Source organism: Pipistrellus hanaki, assembly GCF_964339955.1.
Source record: "Pipistrellus hanaki genome assembly, chromosome: 2".
Taxonomy (NCBI): domain Eukaryota; kingdom Metazoa; phylum Chordata; class Mammalia; order Chiroptera; family Vespertilionidae; genus Pipistrellus; species Pipistrellus hanaki.
In genome coordinates, this window is record NC_140504.1 from 129,143,181 (window position 1) to 129,162,612 (window position 19,432).

At 40.5% G+C, this 19,432-nt stretch overlaps 1 protein-coding gene across 2 annotated transcripts in view; it reads left to right on the top strand.

Annotated features, from left to right (window-relative positions):
• CDKAL1 (CDKAL1 threonylcarbamoyladenosine tRNA methylthiotransferase) overlaps positions 1-19,432 on the top strand; it is a gene marked incomplete at its 5' end in the record, with an annotated part of 619,533 nt that overhangs the window by 486,235 nt on the left and 113,866 nt on the right. For both annotated transcript variants that reach the window (XM_084872776.1, XM_084872775.1), the window contains one exon: positions 9,533-9,595. In XM_084872776.1, the coding sequence (XP_084728902.1) occupies positions 9,533-9,595 (63 nt within the window). The remainder of the gene's footprint in view (positions 1-9,532; positions 9,596-19,432) is intronic.

Sequence of the window (19,432 nt, forward strand, 5' to 3'; positions counted from 1 at the left end):
ACCGGTTGCTATGATGTGCACTGAGCACTAGGGGGCAGACGCTCAACGCAGGAGTTGCCCCCAGCCACAGGCCCCAGGCTGGCCAAGGTGGGTGCCAGCGGGGGCTCCACAAATCGGTCCTGATTGCCGGCCAGGCCTAGGTACCCTATCCGAGCATGAATTTTGTGCAGTCGGCCTCTAGTAATTAATAATACTACAAGAATAAACTCTTTTTTTCATACTCACTGTAAACCTACTTTTAAAAAAAATATATTTTATTGATTTTTTACAGAGGGGAAGAGAGAGGGATAGAGAGCTAGAAACATTGATGGGAGAGAATCATCGATCAGCTGCCTCTTGCACATCCCCTACTGGGATGTGCCCGCAACCAAGGTACATGCCCTTGACCAGAATCGAACCCAGGACCTTTCAGTCCGCAGGCCAACACTCTATCCATTGAGCCAAACCGGTTTTGGCTGTAAACCTACTTTTGCCCACCTGTGTGGTAATCTCTTCTCACCACCAGATTGACTGTAAGGTTTGTTGAATCCAGGGACCTGCTTTCCATCTCACAGGGCTATGGTCCCTGCAGTAATTGTGTCAAATGAATGAGTGTATCATTCAATTAATAACTAAGTTTTAGAGCTTGGAGAATGGATTTTAAATGTAGAGGCTGAGGACAGGGATACAAAAACTTAGGAGGAATAAGAACACCGGCTGACTAATCAGGGAACAGAGACCAAGGAATGCTGAGATGGCCTCAGTGCACAGAAGGTGTCCAAATGGCTTAGGGCATGGAACTGGATTAACATAAGGTGGGTAGCAAGAGCCTGTAGGGAGAAGAAATGGGGAAATGAAGGTTACTAGAGTTGAAGTGTATCATAAACTGAGAGTCTGGGGGGAAAGGTGACTTGGTGGATAGTTTGAAGGATCAGAAGGTTCGATGAAGGTAAAACCAAAATGTTGAGGGATCAAGGGGATGTCAGCATTTCTCGAACAGCTCCCATATACAAGGCACTGTAATACAGTGTTGTGGAGGGAGGAGGTGCCACCCAGATGACCAGGATGTGGTCTCTGCCCTCAAAGAGGTGTTGGCACACTGTGAAAGCAGTAGAGATCTGTGTAAACATACAGTCAAAAAGGTTCTTTCTGTTTGGGGGTCCAGCATGAAAGAGGTGATCTCTGCCCCTGGCTCTTCAGAATGAATTTAACACTTGAAGATGTTCAGGATGGCATGCCAGGCAAGAGAGATCTCATTGGCAAGATGTGGCCTCAAAAAAACACAGGACCTGCGAGGAACAAGACGTTGCCTTTGGGGTTAGTGGGGGAATGTGGCCAAGCCCTAATGCAGTACCTAAAATTTGATTCTCTGAGCATTAGGGAACCCTTGAAGGCTTTAAAAGAAGAGCATGCCTGACATTGGATGACCACGCACTAGAAACCCCGCTCTGGCCTAAGCACAGAGCCTCGGTTAAACAGTGCTTCTAAACCCTCGCTTCACTTTAGCATCACCTGCAAAGATTTTAAAGAATTTCAAATCCAAGGCTGCAGCCCAGGTCAATTAAATTAGAATCTATGTCAGTGGAACCCAGACATGAGTATTATTTAAATCCCCAGGCGATTTCCATGTGCAGGGAGAGTTGCACACCAATGGTTTAGAGCAGGGGCTGGAAAACTTGCTGAAAAGTGCCAGATAGTCAATCCTTTTGGCTTCACAGGCCATGCTATTCCTATAGCAGTCATTCAGCTCGGCCACAGTGGCACAAAAGCAGCCGCAGACAACGCATGAAGGAATGAGTATGGCTGTGTTCCAATGAACTTTACGGAAGTTGAATTTCATATGATGGTCACATGTCACCAGTAAATCTTGTTCTTTTGGGTTTGGTTTCCCCCCCAGCCATTTAAAAATGTAAAAAACAAATAACAGAATACACACACTCAAAAAAACAGATGGCCAGCTGTAATTGGCCCACGGGTCATTTTTGCCAGCTCTTACTGTAGCTGGTAAAAATTGAGCCCAGGTAGTTCAGGGAAAAAATATTACTACCATAATCCAGATGAGAAGTAGTGCTAACTCTCTTTTGTGGCCCGTTATAAGGGCAGAGTGAAAAATAAGTGATACTGAGTTGATATTTATAGCCACTCGGGTTCCTGTGTGCGACTTCTGAGCACCCAGAAATTGTCACAAAGAAACTTGGATGAACCATTGTGTGCACATCTAGGACTCAGTACCATGGACTTTGTCTTTTCCCATTTGCAGGGATGGTTCATATTGAAAGGCTGCTTCTTTTCTAACTTCTTGTGAAGGCTATTCATTTTAGCAACATCTGTTGCTGCCATGTAGTAAAGTCTCCTTCCTTTCTTGGCAGCCTTGCCTTTGTTGCCGGAAAATGACCTTTTCCTTGCAAACAAATGCTCTCTTTAGACAACAAGGGGAGTTTGATATAGGAAGATAGGGCTGCCTGCATTGTCCTTATGGGCTGTCCCTGAATGAATGCAGAATTTCCTTTTTGCATTTCTTCGCAGCTTGTGTTGCCTGGTTAGGGACCTGCCACCCCCACTGTGAAAATGAGAGGCTGATTGTACACCTTCAATGCCACTGAGGTGATTTTAGAAACCATAAGGCTGCAAAGGAGTGTTTCCCACTGATATCCACTGTGTTTTAGAGTAAGTGGTACATTTCCACATTTGCCTGGTTATTTTATGTGAAAACCATTGTAGTTGGGTGAACAAATTCACTTTATCTGTTTTCTAACTTCCGTTCTTAGAATTCTGCTGTTCTAATGTCCTCTAAGAATTGCTTCCATACCCCACTCACCCCCCTCCATCCCATGCCCCTCCAGTGCAGATTTGAGAAAATAAAGAGCCTGATAGCTCTCCTTTAATTTGCTGTAACTGGAGGGGAGGAGATCCAAGTCAGCAGCGTATATGGCCATTTTAGTTATCTCGCAGATCTTACTAGAAAAGAAGAGGTGTAAAAATGTGTCGAGTTAGAGCAGACTTTCCAAAATTTTCCCTACCATCCTCAGTTCTCTCTCAGAGAATGTGAAAGAACATGGTGTATGTGCCTTATGACACAAAAGCAAATGAAATTTTGAAGAGTATTTCCCAAGTATTTTTGGTTATTTGATCGCCAAACATATTTCACATCATTGACTTTTTGAATTGATTTCTAAATCTTGAGGTTTGTTTTAATTCCAGGGACCTGTTCCTCCTCTCGATGATGTTGAATCATTATCACTGCAGGGACACAACCCAAATATTCACACTATACAAGCAGGGTTGTGATTGAGTGCTGATAATGTCAAGTGCTTTTAATTAAGCTTCTTACGTTTTAGACATGGGTAACAAAATAAAGGTGCAGCTTATTAAATTAGCTTTCCACTTATTTTCCAAAAGCACTCATCACGTAGGGAACTACATAGATAACAACAGCCATTCTCTTCAGCCAACGCCTCCATCTGCCCCAGAGGAATGAATTCCTATTCAGAGTCCATTTTTAAGTAAGGAAGAGGTTAGGAAATAAGCGAAAGCTTCACACATAAAGCAGAGATTCTGAATTCAGAATCTAGAGTGGCAGCTAAAAGGCGTAGAGACCCATCAGAACAATGAAGGTTAACATGGGAAGAGAACTTAGGAATCCTCTTGGCCACTGGCTCTCGACTTGAACCGCATGTCGGAAAACACAAGAGCATTTAAATAACAGACTTGCCCATTTAATCAGTGCCACTGGGGACTAGGACTGGGGCACTAGTATATTTAAAGACTCCCTAATGATTCTAACCTGCAACCAGAGCTAAGAACTACTGGCCTAATCCAGCTGCCTCATTTTATCTATGAAGATACCTGAGCAGATACCTGGCCCAAGGTCAGAGAGCTGCTATTTGCCTGGATTTTAACCTCTGTCTTATCTTCTGATCTCATTCATTGTATATGCTCCCTGGGTGGTCACATCCCCTCTCATGCTTTTAATTATAGGTATAGATCCACGTCTGTATTCTAGCACCATCCTTCCCTTCTTTCTACCTTCCTTCTCATTCTCTCTCCAAATGTTTCACATCAGCCACCTCACATTCATTATATTCAAAACCAAATTCCCCTCCTCAGCCCAGTCCTCAAATCTGATATCTTTAGGTTCCTGCCATCAGCACAGGGTACTTCCCTCTCCTCTGTAATCTCAGCCAGAATTCGAGTTGTCTTCCCTGCTCTTCCCTCCCTGTGCCTGTTCAGTCAGTCACCACGTGCTGTCCATCCTGCCTCCCAGCTGCTTCTCACACCCACCCACCTACCCTCCTTGCTCCGAGCTTAATGTGGTGTGTTTTAATTTTTCCTGAACCTGCAGTCCTCTCTCACCATCTTCAGCCTCTAGCCTTGCTTCCACACTTCATCTCTTATACCAGTAGGAAGCTCTTTTCTGAAACACAAATTTGATCATTTTGATGAAACTGTCATATATTTTGCATCACGTGTACTGATCATTTAATAATTTCTTTGACTCAACAAAGCTCCCACTTTTCCTCCCTGTCTCTGTGTGCCTGTACCCTAGCTACTTTCTTACAGTTTATGTAGATGCATAATCTCTCTACATACTCAGTTCTTTTATTTTGGCTTTTATCAAAAACTGAATTCTTCAGTAAGGTACGGCATAATATAAAATTCTAGACAGAATTTACCAGGGCAAGCAATGCCTGTCTGCTCACACCTTGAGCCTGCCCTACAGGAAGTATGATAGAGGATGCCACAAGGAAGCTCAGACCTGCCTGGTATCAGCTCACATCCTTAGTAGTTACTTCATTTCTTCCCCCGGAAGAATTTGATCATTTCGCATCTTGCTCAGCCCTGTCCTCAACAGTGAATCTCTCAGTTCCTGACTAGTTCTTCACCCGGACTCCCTGACCTTTGGACCTGTTTTTATCTTGTACCTCTTTGCTATTTCAGCTCTTTTGCCTCAGGCTGTGATTCTCTGACTTCCCTTCTGAATGCCTATCCACAGCATATAGCAACTGATCAGTCCTTGAGCCTCAGCCTTTATTGCCTGGAATTTTGGGATTTGTTTAGAACATAACTCTTCTTGTCCCTCAGAGACTCCCCTTGGCATTTGTCCTGCACCATCCTGGACTTGTTGTCTCAAGTGCACCTGCATGACACAAAGGTATTCAGAACCTTACTGTGCAGTTTCTATCTCAATAGAAACTTTATTTTTAAGTTTCTATTGAGATTTCCTCTAGCTCAGCCATGTACAGTTTACTAATAAGCCCATAGAGGCATTTATCGTGTCTGTTAGGTTTTTTTTAGCTTTAGCTTTTGGGGAGAGGGGCTGTGTTTACATCACCCATCTGTTCCTGCCTGTTGTCTGCTATATCCATTAGAGTCCTTGGTATATTAATCATAATTGTTTTAAATTTCCAGTCAGATAATTCCAACATCTCTGCCATGTCTGATTCTGATACTTGCCCTGTCTCTTCAAATTGTGTTTTTTGCCTTTTGTTATACCTTATAATTTTTCATGATATTCTGGTTAAAAGGAACTGCTATAAATTCAGTTTTGAGCAATGTGGTGGTGAGGTGAGGGGAGACGGAGCCTCTTCTCTATTCCTGTGACTAGATCTCAGTCCTTTAGAGAGTCTGTGCCTCTGAACTGTGACCTCAGCAAGTGCTCCTCCTTTCTTCTCCCCCGGCCTTAGCTGAGTGGGCTGGAGTTCAGTATTGCCCTTCCCCAGGTCAGTTCTGTTTTGATGATTAGTACACCTGAGGGCAGGCCTTGTTAAGAATAATAGAGTATTCTGGTGTATTTCAAAATTCTTCCTTACCCATCCCTCTTCCAAAAGGAAGCCCAGGAATTTTTCTTTGATATTTACTATGGGAACCGGGCTGAGCTGCTGCAGACAAATTTCACAGTATTGTGCCTCCTTCTCCCTCCCCTCCCCAACAACTGGGTTTCCCTGGAGTCTTTAACTTCATGAGCTGTCTGCACTGAGCCCCAGCATTCCCTTAACTGCAGTTCAGGTTTCCCCACCTGAACACTGGTTCCTGCGGCAGCTTCATCCTGCATCTCTGCTCCAGGCAGCCGCATTCCCCATATTCACCTGTCAGTCCTCAGTGCTGGGCCTGCAGTTTACTCTGTGTCTGCCCCTCTCCTGGATCCAGGAAGAGCTGTTGCTTGTCAGGCTGTTCAGTTTGTTCCTTGTTGTTGGGACAGAATGGTGACTTCCATGCCCTGACATGTGAAAGAGAAAACTGGAAGTTAGTACAGTGAAACTCAATCCTGCTGTTTTGCCTGCTGACCACCAAGTATGATGAATGTTTGCTGAAATCTTTATATTTTATTATAAAAATATAGTGTAAGCATATCAAACTCTCTGAAAGCTCATATGTAGGTTTTATTACTTTTTGAGAATCCATATGTAGAAATGAAGTCCATAGTGTTATCATTTTGCCTTATAATGCTATTTATTTTATTTTATTTGAGAAAGCTTTAATCTACAAGTAGAGAATGAGCACAGAAAGCAATGAATTAGTTTGGGGAACCAGGAGACATTAAATTGGTGAATATTGTTACAATTTAATTGATGGTATAACCTCATCTTCAAAATGTCTATTCTCATCACATGCAGAACCTTTTTTCAGATCTGAGATATGCATACCTTTGATTAAAAGTCTGGAACCCTGGACTATTAGAACTGCTCCATTGATTGGGGCCTTTAGTTTTGTTTAGGTTTGTCTGAAAAAGGAGTATAAACATGGGTATAAAAGAAGTCATCCATGTGCTCTGTCCTTGAGGAGTGAGGTACGAAAGCAATTGAGGAAGTACCTGTAGGATGGAGATCTGTAAAGGGTTAGCTTGTCAGAAATCTAAAAGTTTCACCAAATTTGCATACTGCCCCATCTGTTAAACCAAACTGCAACCCACATAACTTCAGGACTTGGCATGTAGTTGCTTTTTAATAAGCTCTCATCTCTGTGGCCTGGGGACTGATGACCAAGGTGACTTGAAGGAGCCTCAGACGGTTCTGGGAGGGATGTCTGATGTACTCACTGTACTTTGGCCACCCTCGTTACAGGTTTATCACATAACTTGTTTAACATGTTTACTTTTTAAACACTTGGAGAATTAGCAGGTGGTTGCATGACTGAGCTGTTTGTTTTAACAGGCTAAAAAGTGGGAGGTAATTTAGACACACTATGATGCAATAGGAAAATACCTAATTATTCTGTTTTTGGCTCAGCTTTTGGTTTCAGTTAAAACTGGCAAGGCTCAACAAGCCTATTTTGTAGCATAGTAGACTTAACGTTGTCTGCATATGAGAAACTGGCTCACTAGCAATAAGGGTCACTCTATAGTTATCTGTACGTGAAACCCTCTACGTGGCTTTAGTGCTAGAACTTAGTAAAGGGTCTCCTTTCAGAGTATCTGTCTTTAGCAGTTAAAATGTGAATACAGAGGGCTCTGAAAGTCCCATATCTGTTTCAGCTTGCTGTAAACACCAACCAACTTAACTTTTCTGTCTGAATATAGAATGCTCAGAAGGCAAAATCCTGAAAACAAGACAGCTAATGATTATTTTGCTGGTTGTTCATCTTGATGTGTCAGGATATAGGTTTTGATTGTTTCTTGAACTGTCTTCATTAAGCAATTAAAAAGAACAAGGAATTTTACTGGATAATTAGTTGTTCACTTGGTTTGGGGAGCTTTCCAGCAGACATAGACATGGTCAAAGATAGACATTCAAGATGAGGGATGGCTAACTTTTCCTGTAAGGGGCTAAATAGTAAATACTTTAGCATTTATGAGTCATACAATCTCCGTTGTAACCACTCAACTCTGCTGTTCTAGAATGAAAGCTTCCTATATAATAAAAGCCTAATAAGCTAAGTATCTGGTCATCCGATTGTCTGTTCAACCAATCAAAGAGTAATATGCTAATGATGTGCTAAGGCCACTCCACTGCTCACTATGATGTGCATTGACCACCAGGGGGCATATGCTGCCACAGGTAGGTTAGCTTGCTACTAGGGTCGGGCCAATCAGGACTGAGCAAGACAGGCAGGACATGCCCAGGACCCCTCCCATGATCCCTTCCTGGCTGGCTAACCTCCTGTATCCCTCCCTGGCTTTGATTGTGCACCAGTAGGGTTCCTCAGCCTGGCCTGCAATCTGGTACCCCTCTTGCAATCTGGTACACCGCAGGAGATGTCAGAGAGCTGGTTTTGGCCTAATCCCGCAGGCCACGCCGAGGGACCCCACTGATGCATGATCTCTAGTTCATAGATAATAATAACTGAATGTCTGTGGCTATGTATCAATAAAACTATATTTACAGAAACAGGTGGTGGGCTGGATTGGCCCATGGACCATCATTTGTAAACCTCTCTTCTGGATCCCAGAAGATATGCCACTGGGATATATGATTCTGACATCACAGGAAAAAAGAGCAGTAATTTTCAATAAACTGGACTAATACATATAACCTTCAATATTCAGAGCCAAGACTTCACTGTATTGTATATAATAAATTTGTTGTCAGAAAAAGGAACAGTCTTTCTTCTCTGGCTTCTTTGGGGGCTAATCTGAATAGTGTGTTTATTTATAAATATACCTCATTTCCTTCCCATAATAATTAGAGGTAGCTTATAATAAAATGAATGTTTAGCTATCAAAATAATTCAAAACTCACAAACAAAGGCACACAAAACAAACTCTGAATATTCCATATCTATTGCCAACTCAAGCTGGTAGCACACCACTGTTGGGACTGAACAGACCTGGGGACACCTCTTAAGTTTAAAACTTCTTTGCTCCCTAGTTTATCTTCTCTAGCATAATTTCCTTAATGGAAGAAAAAAAAAAATCCCCATGTTTTAAGTTTCTTACCAAAGGAAGTGTTAGTATCTGTCATTTTTCTTCTGAGAATATTATAATCTAATGAAAACTTTGGTGTCGAGTGACCTGTTCAGAACAGATTCCAGGGCTCATAGAGCCAAAGGGGTGTTTCTGATCAGTTAAAGATTCATCTCTGCTGTCTGGGGGAAAGGAATGTTAAATTACTTTAGAGAGTGATGCTCAGAAGCACACCTGAGAGACAGACCAGAGGAGGGGGGAATTCTGGCTGAGTGGCAGGGAGGATAATGCTTAGTGGGTCTCAGAATGTGGAAACAAGGTCAAGTGATCGGATAGACTGTCAAGGGGAGTTGTGGCTCCAAACGCAGTTTTAAAATAGGGAAACAAACCTATGGGAAAACCATGAGTGTGTACAAATGACTCTAATACAAGGTCTTAATTAATAGCAGACTTGAATACTTAGCCAAGTGGCCTGGCTGGTCTGTGACCATGACCCACATAACCATCAAGTGGCTTTGGTTTCTAATTTCATCCACATGTCCCCAGTTGACACTGGAGCCCCTCACCTTGCACAAGGAAGAATATCTCAGTGCACATTATCTTAATGTAGATAGACAGAGAAATAAATACGGGAGAGTAGATGTACATATAGATGCATTTGCACATATATATATTGCCACCTATCAACTCAGATGTCTGTGTTTTCTTCCACAGAAAAAGCAAAGAACGAAAGATCTTTCTCGGGTATTTCACTCTTACAGTCCGTATGATCACAAGGTAAGTGATGTACGTGATTAGCGTACTGGGTGGTAGAGAAGTCTTTCTGAATGTATGGCACAATGTCCCCTGGTATGTAGTCATTTTAAAGTACATTTACCAGTTCCATTTCTATTTCTATCTTAATTTCCAACTCTATGTCTTTAAAAGAAACCAGAAAATTTGTATTTTGAACTAAAATAGTTGTATTTTATTCGCATTAAAATCTAGTTACATATTGTCACTGAAATTTCAGAGACTGCAAAAACAGGTTTGGGTGTTTTGTTTGTTTGTTTGTTTGTTTTCTTACTAAACAATGTAGCGATGGACTTGGCTTTTTTATTGGTACAGATAGTTGAAATATTAACTGCCAATTCTTGGTTCTCCATTGCTCCTGATAGAAAGTTATTTTCTGAATAAAAACCCTAATGAAAAGCAGTGATAGCATTATATGTGAAATAGCCACTGCCAATAGTTTTGCTACATAGAAGACCAAATAGTGTAGGGACCCCTATATATCTGTCCCACAGCTTTACGTACCCATGGCCTGCTTTGATTCTTTAATACCCCTGGTTCTCTACTGCTGTATTTAAAGAATTCCTAGACATCCTTTTACTTATAAGTATTTCACTGTATTTGTAAAAGATACAGACTCTTAAAAAAAAACAAAAAAACACACACATATAACTGTTTTTAAAGAAAATGCTCAATATCACATCTTCATAGGGAAATACATTGCGAGATTTCTCAGAGTTGTGTAAAACTTCTTTATCACATAAGATTCCAATAAATCTGTTAATTTGAGGTGACTTCAGAAGCAAACAAAAATTTGCACAGTCGAATTGCTAATATAAACTTAAATCTTTATCTATGAATTTGCAGGGAGACATGTGGTGGGGATTTTTTAACTAGCCAAAATAAGTAGTGTGAAAACCACTTTCCTCAGCTCTGAATATGAAGATGTCTGGATTCAGGAGGGAAAAATCATGCCAGTTGTTCATAGAAGTTGAAAAAATTTGAATAGCTTCTAGTGTTTCTATCATGATCAATTTGACTTAAGCACCAAAATTTTTTAAAAGAGATGTTTATTCTCCTCCATGTGACTATAGTTATATACATAACTAAAAAAATATATCATTTCAAATTGCTTTTTTGGAGTTAAATCAATCAGTTTGCAGAATATGGCCATTTGTTTGAAAGAGGTTGAGAGAGCGCATAGTATCTCACAATGCAGGTGAAAGGTGCAGGCTGATAAGTAATATACAAAAGCAAAAGGAATGTGATTGGCCAGATTTCTGATGGAAAAGTTGCATTTTTTTTTTTAGATGTTACCATGTGATGAACATAAATGCAACAGTGGCTAAAGTTAACATTTAACAACCAAAGGCTGTGACAAATGTTTTGCCTGGCTTGTCTAAATTTTGCCCACTTCTAACATTTTTTAATTCACAGTTAAGGGAAATTCCATTATTCTTTTATTAGAACTCTTAATGGAACTTGGCCATTTGCAGCTTCTACCGGCTTCCTCTTCATATCCTTTGTGGCATTGTATCAAAGTCACCTCAGATTATTTTGGCTTCCCTTGTGAAGACTTCATTCCTCTACAAATTAGTCATCAGTCAATGAGGAATTGAAAATAAATGCTAGATGGAGTTCCTTTTGATCTTTGCTTTAAGATCTGTAATAAATTATTATAAGTAACTGGACTGCCTATGAGTGATTTTTGAAGCTTCCAGGGTTGGCCTGTTGGCATTCTATTTATTCTGTCTGCGTGGTGAAGGAAAAAGGAAAAGTTTCCTGCTAGGCAGCTCTCCTGCCCCTCAGTAGCCTCCTCCGATTTTTCTAAGCTCCATCCAGACAAGTCCAACTGTATTACTTTTAACCTTGTCTCTAGTTGATCATTGTCCACAAAGATGAAAATCACAGGGACTGCATAATATGCACTATTTTCTCAACCTCTGTCCTTCCCTGTAAATAAAATAATAGAGGGTTACGATTCAAGTTACTTTGTCCTTTTAATTAACCAATTATATTCAAACAAATTAGTTTTCTAGGCAGATAGGTTTTAGTGTAAAACACTTAAAGGGGTGGTTAAAGTTGGTTAAAACATGCCATGCTTAATAAGATTTGTGGAGTGATCTTTAGGTTGAATGTGTACATATATCATAAATTAAAGCTTGTGTAAAATAAAATATAGGCTGTGTTGGATGTTTTCAAAAAGAATTCAAGGAGAGGAATGGGTAGTAGAGTAAAATAAGATCGGCCAAATGTTGATTATTGAAACTGAATGATGGGTTTGTGGGCTAATGGTTCTATTCCCTGTATATTTTCTATATTTCATGATTGAAATAGTGCATAATGAAAAAGACGCAAAAGTAAAATAAACTATGGTCTGCTCCCAAACGTGAATGTTATGGTATTCTTTTCCTCTCTTGCTAAATTCCTTTTATTGCTAATGTTTCCCTTGATGTAAATGTATACCAAAGAAGGACTACTCCGCATTTCAGTGGGCATATTATGCTCAGTAAACTCAGAAATGCACTCCTGTTCAGAAGTGCCATAATTTCCAGGGGCTTTGTCCCAAATTATAGTGGGTCACTTAAATGACAGCCTTGCCTACCAGCAACTGTTGAAACAGTTGTAATTACAAAGCATAGTTGGTGCAACTGTTTTGTTCTCAGTGAGTCGGTTATATTTGCTCTTCTTTCCTTCCCCCCAACCAAGATTGCTCCTGCCTGACCCCAGACACAGGAAAGTCACCAGGTTAAACAGAAGTGTTGTTTGAGTCTGGCCAGGTGCGGTCCTTAATGGTGCTGCTCTAAAGCCATTGTTTGGGTTGTAAATGGTCAGTTGATTTTCTCTTAAATGCTGTTGCAAAAGGCAAACAGAGCTTAGAACAAAATGTGCACTCAGAATGAGCCTCAAGGGAAATACCTGATTCATTTTTTTATACTCCAAGGCAAATTTTCCTGTAGACTGTAAGAATTTCATTCCGGACTATACTCTCTGATTTCGTGTCTATTTAATATATATTTTTTAGGGGTTCTTATAATATAGACAAATGCAGAAAGGCTTTTACCAAAGCTAATTCCCATTTATCTGTCCTAATAAATACCCTGTTTCCCCAAAAATAAGACAGTGTCTTATATTAATTTTTTCTCCCAAAGTTGCACTAGGTCTTATTGTCAGGGGATGTCTTATCTTTCCATGCGCTAGGTCTTATTTTCGGAGGATGTCTTATTTTCGGGGAAACACAGTAGTAACATTGGTAAAGGGAATTCAAAGAAGCAGGTAATCTGATGGTATTTTGTTCATGTATTTCTTCTGTTATTTTAAGAATCATAATAAACATAGCTTGTAATTTCTGGAAACACGTCATACTGACTACCAGAAAAGGTTCAGGGTCACAGGCCTTCAAAGTCACAGAAAGACAGCTTGGAGTTGAATTTTCCTTTGGATAAGTCACAGGTAAGAAGAATAGGATATAATTAGAACAATTTTATGGAAGCTATGCAAATTACCATGTGTTTTCTTGAAGAAAATATTACTATGCATATAAAAGATGTTTCTTTCTTATTTACTTCCTTTCTTTTATTTCTTGTTAGATTTTTATCAGAATTATGTGTTTAGGGGGAAATCTAGATTTATTAGTCAAACATGTGTGTTAATAATCTGCTCATGTAAAAAGCTATTATAAAATATGAAAATGCTTGGAAAGAAAAAGTTACAAAATTCTGTTTGGGTTTATAGTGGTTCTTAACACATGCACAGTTGACTAAAATCCTAAACACAGTTAACTTGTATGAATGCACATAGCCTAGATCTGTGGTCGGCAAACTGTGCCTCAAGAGCCACATGCAGGTCTTTGGCCCCTTGAGTGTGGCTCTTCCACAAAATACCACGGCCTGGGAGAGTCTATTTTGAAGAAGTGGCATTAGCAGAAGTTTAAGTTGAAAAATTTGTCTCTCAAAAGAAATTTTAATTGTTGTACTGTTGATATTTGGCTCCGTTAACTAATGAGTTTGCTGACCACTGGCCTAGACTACTAAAGGTGAGTGAGTCCTTAACAGGTTATCACTATTATAGTTTCTGTATTGTGTGAAAAGGGCTTCTTATTTTCTTTTAATGACTACTGTTATTTTAATAATTTTCTACGCTTGAATGTATAAATCAGTGGACACACATGATAATTAACATTATTATACAGCTCCTGTATTGGTGAAGTTTTTCTTTTTCTTTTGGTGACTAGTGTCATTTTAATAAACTTTCTGTATGCATAGACATATCTCAGTTCATCTGTAAACAAATTCATATGTATCAAAAAACAACAACAACCAGCTATGTATGAAGACACTTAATTAGTTAGCCGAGGAGTAAGATAGAAAAGGAACAGGAGTACTGTACTCAACTGGAGTCTTTTATGCAATAATCTCAGCTTAGCTCAGAACCTGCAGGTAAGCTAACCTGGGCCCAGCCTGGCAAAATTATTGTTTAATTTTCCTTCCCCACTTCATTATTTTTTTAGTCCCCCATCTATAAACAGTCCTTTTTTTTTTTTTTTTTTTTTTTTTTTACAAAAACAGTCCTAACAAACAAAGATGCCTGGTTTTCCAAACCACAGTCAACCCTAGCAGCAGTTAAAAAGAGGGTGGTTATTGCTTCAAGAAGTCATAGCTCCATTAAGAAGTGGCAGCATACTAAATGAAGGCAAGGCCAAGGCCATAAAAACTGTAAGTCATTAACAGAGGAACTCTAAACGTGCAGCTGCCCAAGACCACTTAATTTGGACCCAGATACCCAAATATCCCTATACGTTTTAGTAGTTTCAGGGTAAAATAATTGGCCTAAATTGCATCAAGAAACAGATGTTTTATTTTAAAATAGTAGAGATGTGTATAACCTACTTTCAGAAACATTGATATTTTAAGAATAAAGTTTAACTTGAAAACTCTCAGGAACAGCTAGATAAATGCAGTATTATAATACTATGGAGAGTGGTTTAATAAGAGAGAATTAGTGAAAGAGTGGTTGAACATGTGTTGGTAGTTGGGTAAAGGACAAAAAGTGTATCTTAGCATAAAAGATGAGGAGGGTAAAATCAATAGTCTACCATATTATCTTATAGAATAAAAGCCTAATACACAAATCGAATGGCAGAACAACCAGTTACTGGTGATCAGTGCGCTCCCACAGGGGGAGCGCCGCTCCTCCAGAAGCCAGGCTCACGTCTGGGGAGCGCAGCGGCAGTGGCAGTGGCAGGAGCCTCTCCTGCTTCCGAGGCAGGTCTAAGGAGCAGCTGGCCAAGTGGTAAGGAGCAGCGAGCAGGCAGGCAGTAAGGAGCCAGGGCCCCCGGACTTCGAGAGGGATATCTGATTGCTGGCAGGCAGACATCCCCCCAACGGGTCCCAGACTGTGAGTGGGTGCAGGCCGGGCTGAGGGACTCCCCCGAGTGCACAAATGTTCATGCACTGGTCCTATAGTTCATTATATAATTATTGATAGATACTGTAAAGATATTGATGTCTTTGAGAATTACTATAAAGTGTTTTTATCCTTAAGATTACTCTAAGCATTGCCCTGGCCAGTGTGGCTCTGTTGGTTGAGCGTCACCCTGTGCACTGAAAGGTGGCCAGTTTGACTCCTGGTCAAGACTCATGCCCAGGTTGTTAGCTCAATCCCCAGTGTGGGTGTATGTGGGAGGCAGCCAATCCATGTTTCTGTCTCACATAGATGTTTCTCTCTCTCTCCTTCTCCCTTTCTCTCTTGCTAAAATCAATAAAAACATATTTAAAAAAAAAATAGATTATTCTTGGCATAACTTGAATGGAATAATAATAAGTTAATATATCAGTATATGCATTTCAATTGCAACATTAAACATATAAAACAATTCATATGTATTTCCATAATTTACATTTTAAGACTACCTTAAGAACTGTTATTAATACAAACATGTCTGGGCATTCATATCCACTAGTATACAGTGATATATATTAAAAGAAAAAAAATTAGAAGGAGGAGGAGGAGGACGACGATGACAATGACAAGGCAGAACCTTCTCTGCTGCTCTGTTTGGACAGAAGCATATAGCAAAAATCTATTTCCAAAGTCTAGGGGGTGGGAAAGTCTTGGTTTCTACCACTGTCCTTTCTTCTTTAAGAGACTAATAGTCTCTGTGACACTGTTTCATAAGTACATATATCATACCTTAAGGGAAGAGAACAGTTTTATTTTGGAAACCATGTATTGATTTACATTTCTCCATTAATCAGATTTGTCTGGCGATTTAAGATAAAAGTCACTTTACCCAGCTCTTTATGTTTGAAGAATAATGGCCATTTGACTCAATCCTGAGGCAGCCGCAGCATTGTCAAGCCTTCATTATCTCCTGGGCTTTGAATAACATAATGTAGCAACAGAGTGCTCTGAGTTGTTCTAGAGAGGGAGATGGGAATTTGGATTGTTGCCTGCTGGCCCTGTTGAGCTTTGAGCTATCTGCTGTCTGGAAATAGCAAATTCAGTTTTTAATGGATCCGGCACTCTATGATAGCCAGATTTTCATGGCACATGCAGATAAAGAAACCAGTTATTGATTTGGCATGTTTACTCCATGCTTAAAACAGTCCTCGGCAGCAGATTGTCCAAAGCCATTTGTGCACTTAACTCCACTCCCCATCTTTGGCAAAGACTAAAAAATGTTTAAAAAGTAATTTTAGGGATGTTGCTAAATATCGGGAACGATTGGGTAAATTTCTAATTGATTGAATTCCCTTTCTGTTACATTTTCACGTGTCATACTGAAACCGTGCTCAGGGAAGTGAGTGCTTTAGTGAATACTAAACCCATTTATTGTTGCCATCAACTCTGCACTAAAGCCAAATGGGTAACTCAGCCTCAAAAAAAAAAAAAAAAAAAAAAAAAAAAAAGGACGTACTAAATAAAGGAGCTCTCGGTGCAAAAACTTTGCTTTCATTTGTTGAAGTTCCTTGTTTCTCAAGGTGACCTTGCAATTGCCACAGAAGGTGCAGCCACAGCTCCCCAGTCAAGATCTGTAACCACCTTGTGCTTCCTGGCCTCTGCCAAGCTGAACCAAAGCTTTGTCCTCGTGTCTAACACTCCTCAGCTTGGGGTTCAAGTTCAGCAGCAGATAATGTTTTGTGAGCCTACCTTTATAGTATATGTATGTCTTTTTCTCTTTTCCTTCCATGGTGACATTGTTCTAAAAATTAAACATTTTTACATGTTAGTTAATTTATTTTGTTGCTAGAACTTCAGGGATGGGTGGTATTGGAAGGATGTGTAAATGGCAGAGAGTTTAGTGTTGTTACAATGAGATATCCAGGGACCCATAGATGCCAGAATTTGCCTCTGCCAGTTACCCTGAAGATTTACCAGGAGAATTGAATCCAACTGGATTATTATTATTGTTACTGTTACTATTCAACTGTTTAAAGCACACCGTGTAACTGGCACTATCCCCAAAGCTTTACATGCACACGTAACTCATTAAGTTTTATACCAACCTGTAAGATGAGTACTCTTATTATCTCCCATTTTACAGGTAGATAAATTGAGACACGGAGAGATTGAGTAACTGTTCAAGGTCACACATCTTACAAGTTATAGAAATGTGTAACTCCAGAGCCTGTGACCACAACTTCTATGCCACAAGGAACCAGATACTGACAGTGCAAGATGCTCTAACCCCGTGATCGGCAAACTGCAGCTCGCGAGCCACAGATGGCTCTTTGGCCCCTTTAGTGTGGCTCTTCCACAGAATACCACGGCTGGGCGAGTCTGTTTTGAAGAAGTGGCATTAGAAGAAGTTCAAGTTTAAAAAATTTGGCTCTCAAATGAAATTTCATTGTACTGTTGATATTTGGCTCTGTTGACTAACGAGCTTGCTGACCACTGCTTTAACCGAAGGCAGACTGACCAACACACCTCAGGCTCAGGGCTGAAGTGGCCTTCGTACCCTATCTCTCTTGTCTAACTGAATTCTCATTTTCGATCGGCGAACATTCAGTAGAAATAGAAACATTATGTGAAAAGGAGTAAGGGGAGATAGAAGACAGTAATAGGGGAAGAGCGCTGAGGGTTCATTGAATGACCTCCCTGTAAAGAAGACAATTACGCAGCTAAGCTTATCCTAAAAATGTCCACCCTCACCTCCACTCTTCCCCCACCTAATTCATTCACCACCAGCCTGGGGCAAAGGAAACTTGATTGATTTAAGCTGGACATCAAGGCTAATACCATCAGAGACTAATAAACAAGGATCAGGCACTGCTGGGCACTGGGCTTCTAACAGAGTCCAGGCTAACTGTCTTTCCTCTCCAGCCCCTCAGTGGGGGTGGGGATGTGGCATGTTGGCAGCAACATGGTTCCAGCCAAAGGATTAGAATCCTTTGTACCAACACAATAGGGCGCGCTCATGCCAGAGGAATAGGGTGAGTCAGAACCTGAAACCTAAAGGACAGAGAAAGGTTGAGGAGAGAACCAGTCAAAGTCACGATACCTGGAGAGAGAAAGTAGCATCGGGCAGGCTAGAAACAGGGAGAATGCTGCCCTGTTCCAATCAACAGGACACCAGCGAGCATCTGGAACCTCCCTTTCCAGGCAGGTGGGGTCATGACAGAGATAGAACGTTTCCCAGGTCTTTATTTACGAATGTCCTATTTAGTAGCATTTTCTCCCCTCCACCTCCCCACCCAGGCACTACCAGGAACAGTAGGAATAGGGGAAAGTAAAGTGCATGATCCAATCCTTTGCAAACATTTAGTATAAAAGCACTGATTTAAAAATAGTCAAAGAAGATCTACACAGGCATGGCAGTTACTGTATTTTCAAAGTATCAAATCTAAAAATGTCTTGGTTTCTACTGTCATTGGTGATATACTGCCGCTACGAAACTCACTGGGATGAGAAAGAACCAGCAGAGAGGGCAGAGGACCTGCACGGAACCAAGACTGGAGAACATATAAGCACCTGTTCCCCTGGGCGAATGCCTCCCACTGCCCTGTCAGCCTCCCCCTGCTCGTCCTCTGTCGTCTTTGCACCCAGTTTAAATGTATCACCATACTCAGGCCCATTTCCTGTGTCTCCCCCCTTCTGTGCACTACCACGGACCAACCCTTCCCATCCCCACTGGGACCACAGACTTGCCTGGAATACAACCACTTGATATGTTAGTGAGCAAAGAAAAATACAGGACATCCAGTTCAGTTTCAATTTCAGGTAAATAATATTTTGTTTTGCTTAAATATATGACCACTACATGTGTGACATATGTTCTAAGAAGTTATTCATTTACCTGAAATCCATTTGTAACTGGATGTCTTATCATATGGCAACCCTAGTTATATGTCCACTACATATTTCACTTGGGTGCTTTGAGATAGAAAAATGTAAAGGAGAACAGTGAACATGGAGAAAAATAAAAATTTATCTTAAGTCTTTGGCTGCGTTGAATGTGAAGGACCTGAGGCAGTTGGTTCCTAGTCCCTCCACCCTGATATAATGTGCCTGGCCTCCCATCCAAGGCTGACACCTATGTCAGATGTAGTTCTTCAGGAATTTCCTATTTCACTTGAAAAGATGAAACAACTTACTCATTGACTTTGAATCTCTAAAATCTGATGACAGCATTTTCACCTGGGGAGTCTGTCAGGAGAGCTGTTTGGAAGGCACCAAGCAACTAAATTAAAAAGTGTCCATACCTTATCTTCAAGGAAGAAGAATTTTTATGTTCCCCCTGAAGAAGACACTTTGTTTCTCAGCAGCACATTATCATAAAATATAATTCATGACTCGTGTGCAGCTGGAGTTATTTTTATTGAGATGCACGGAGAACAGTCG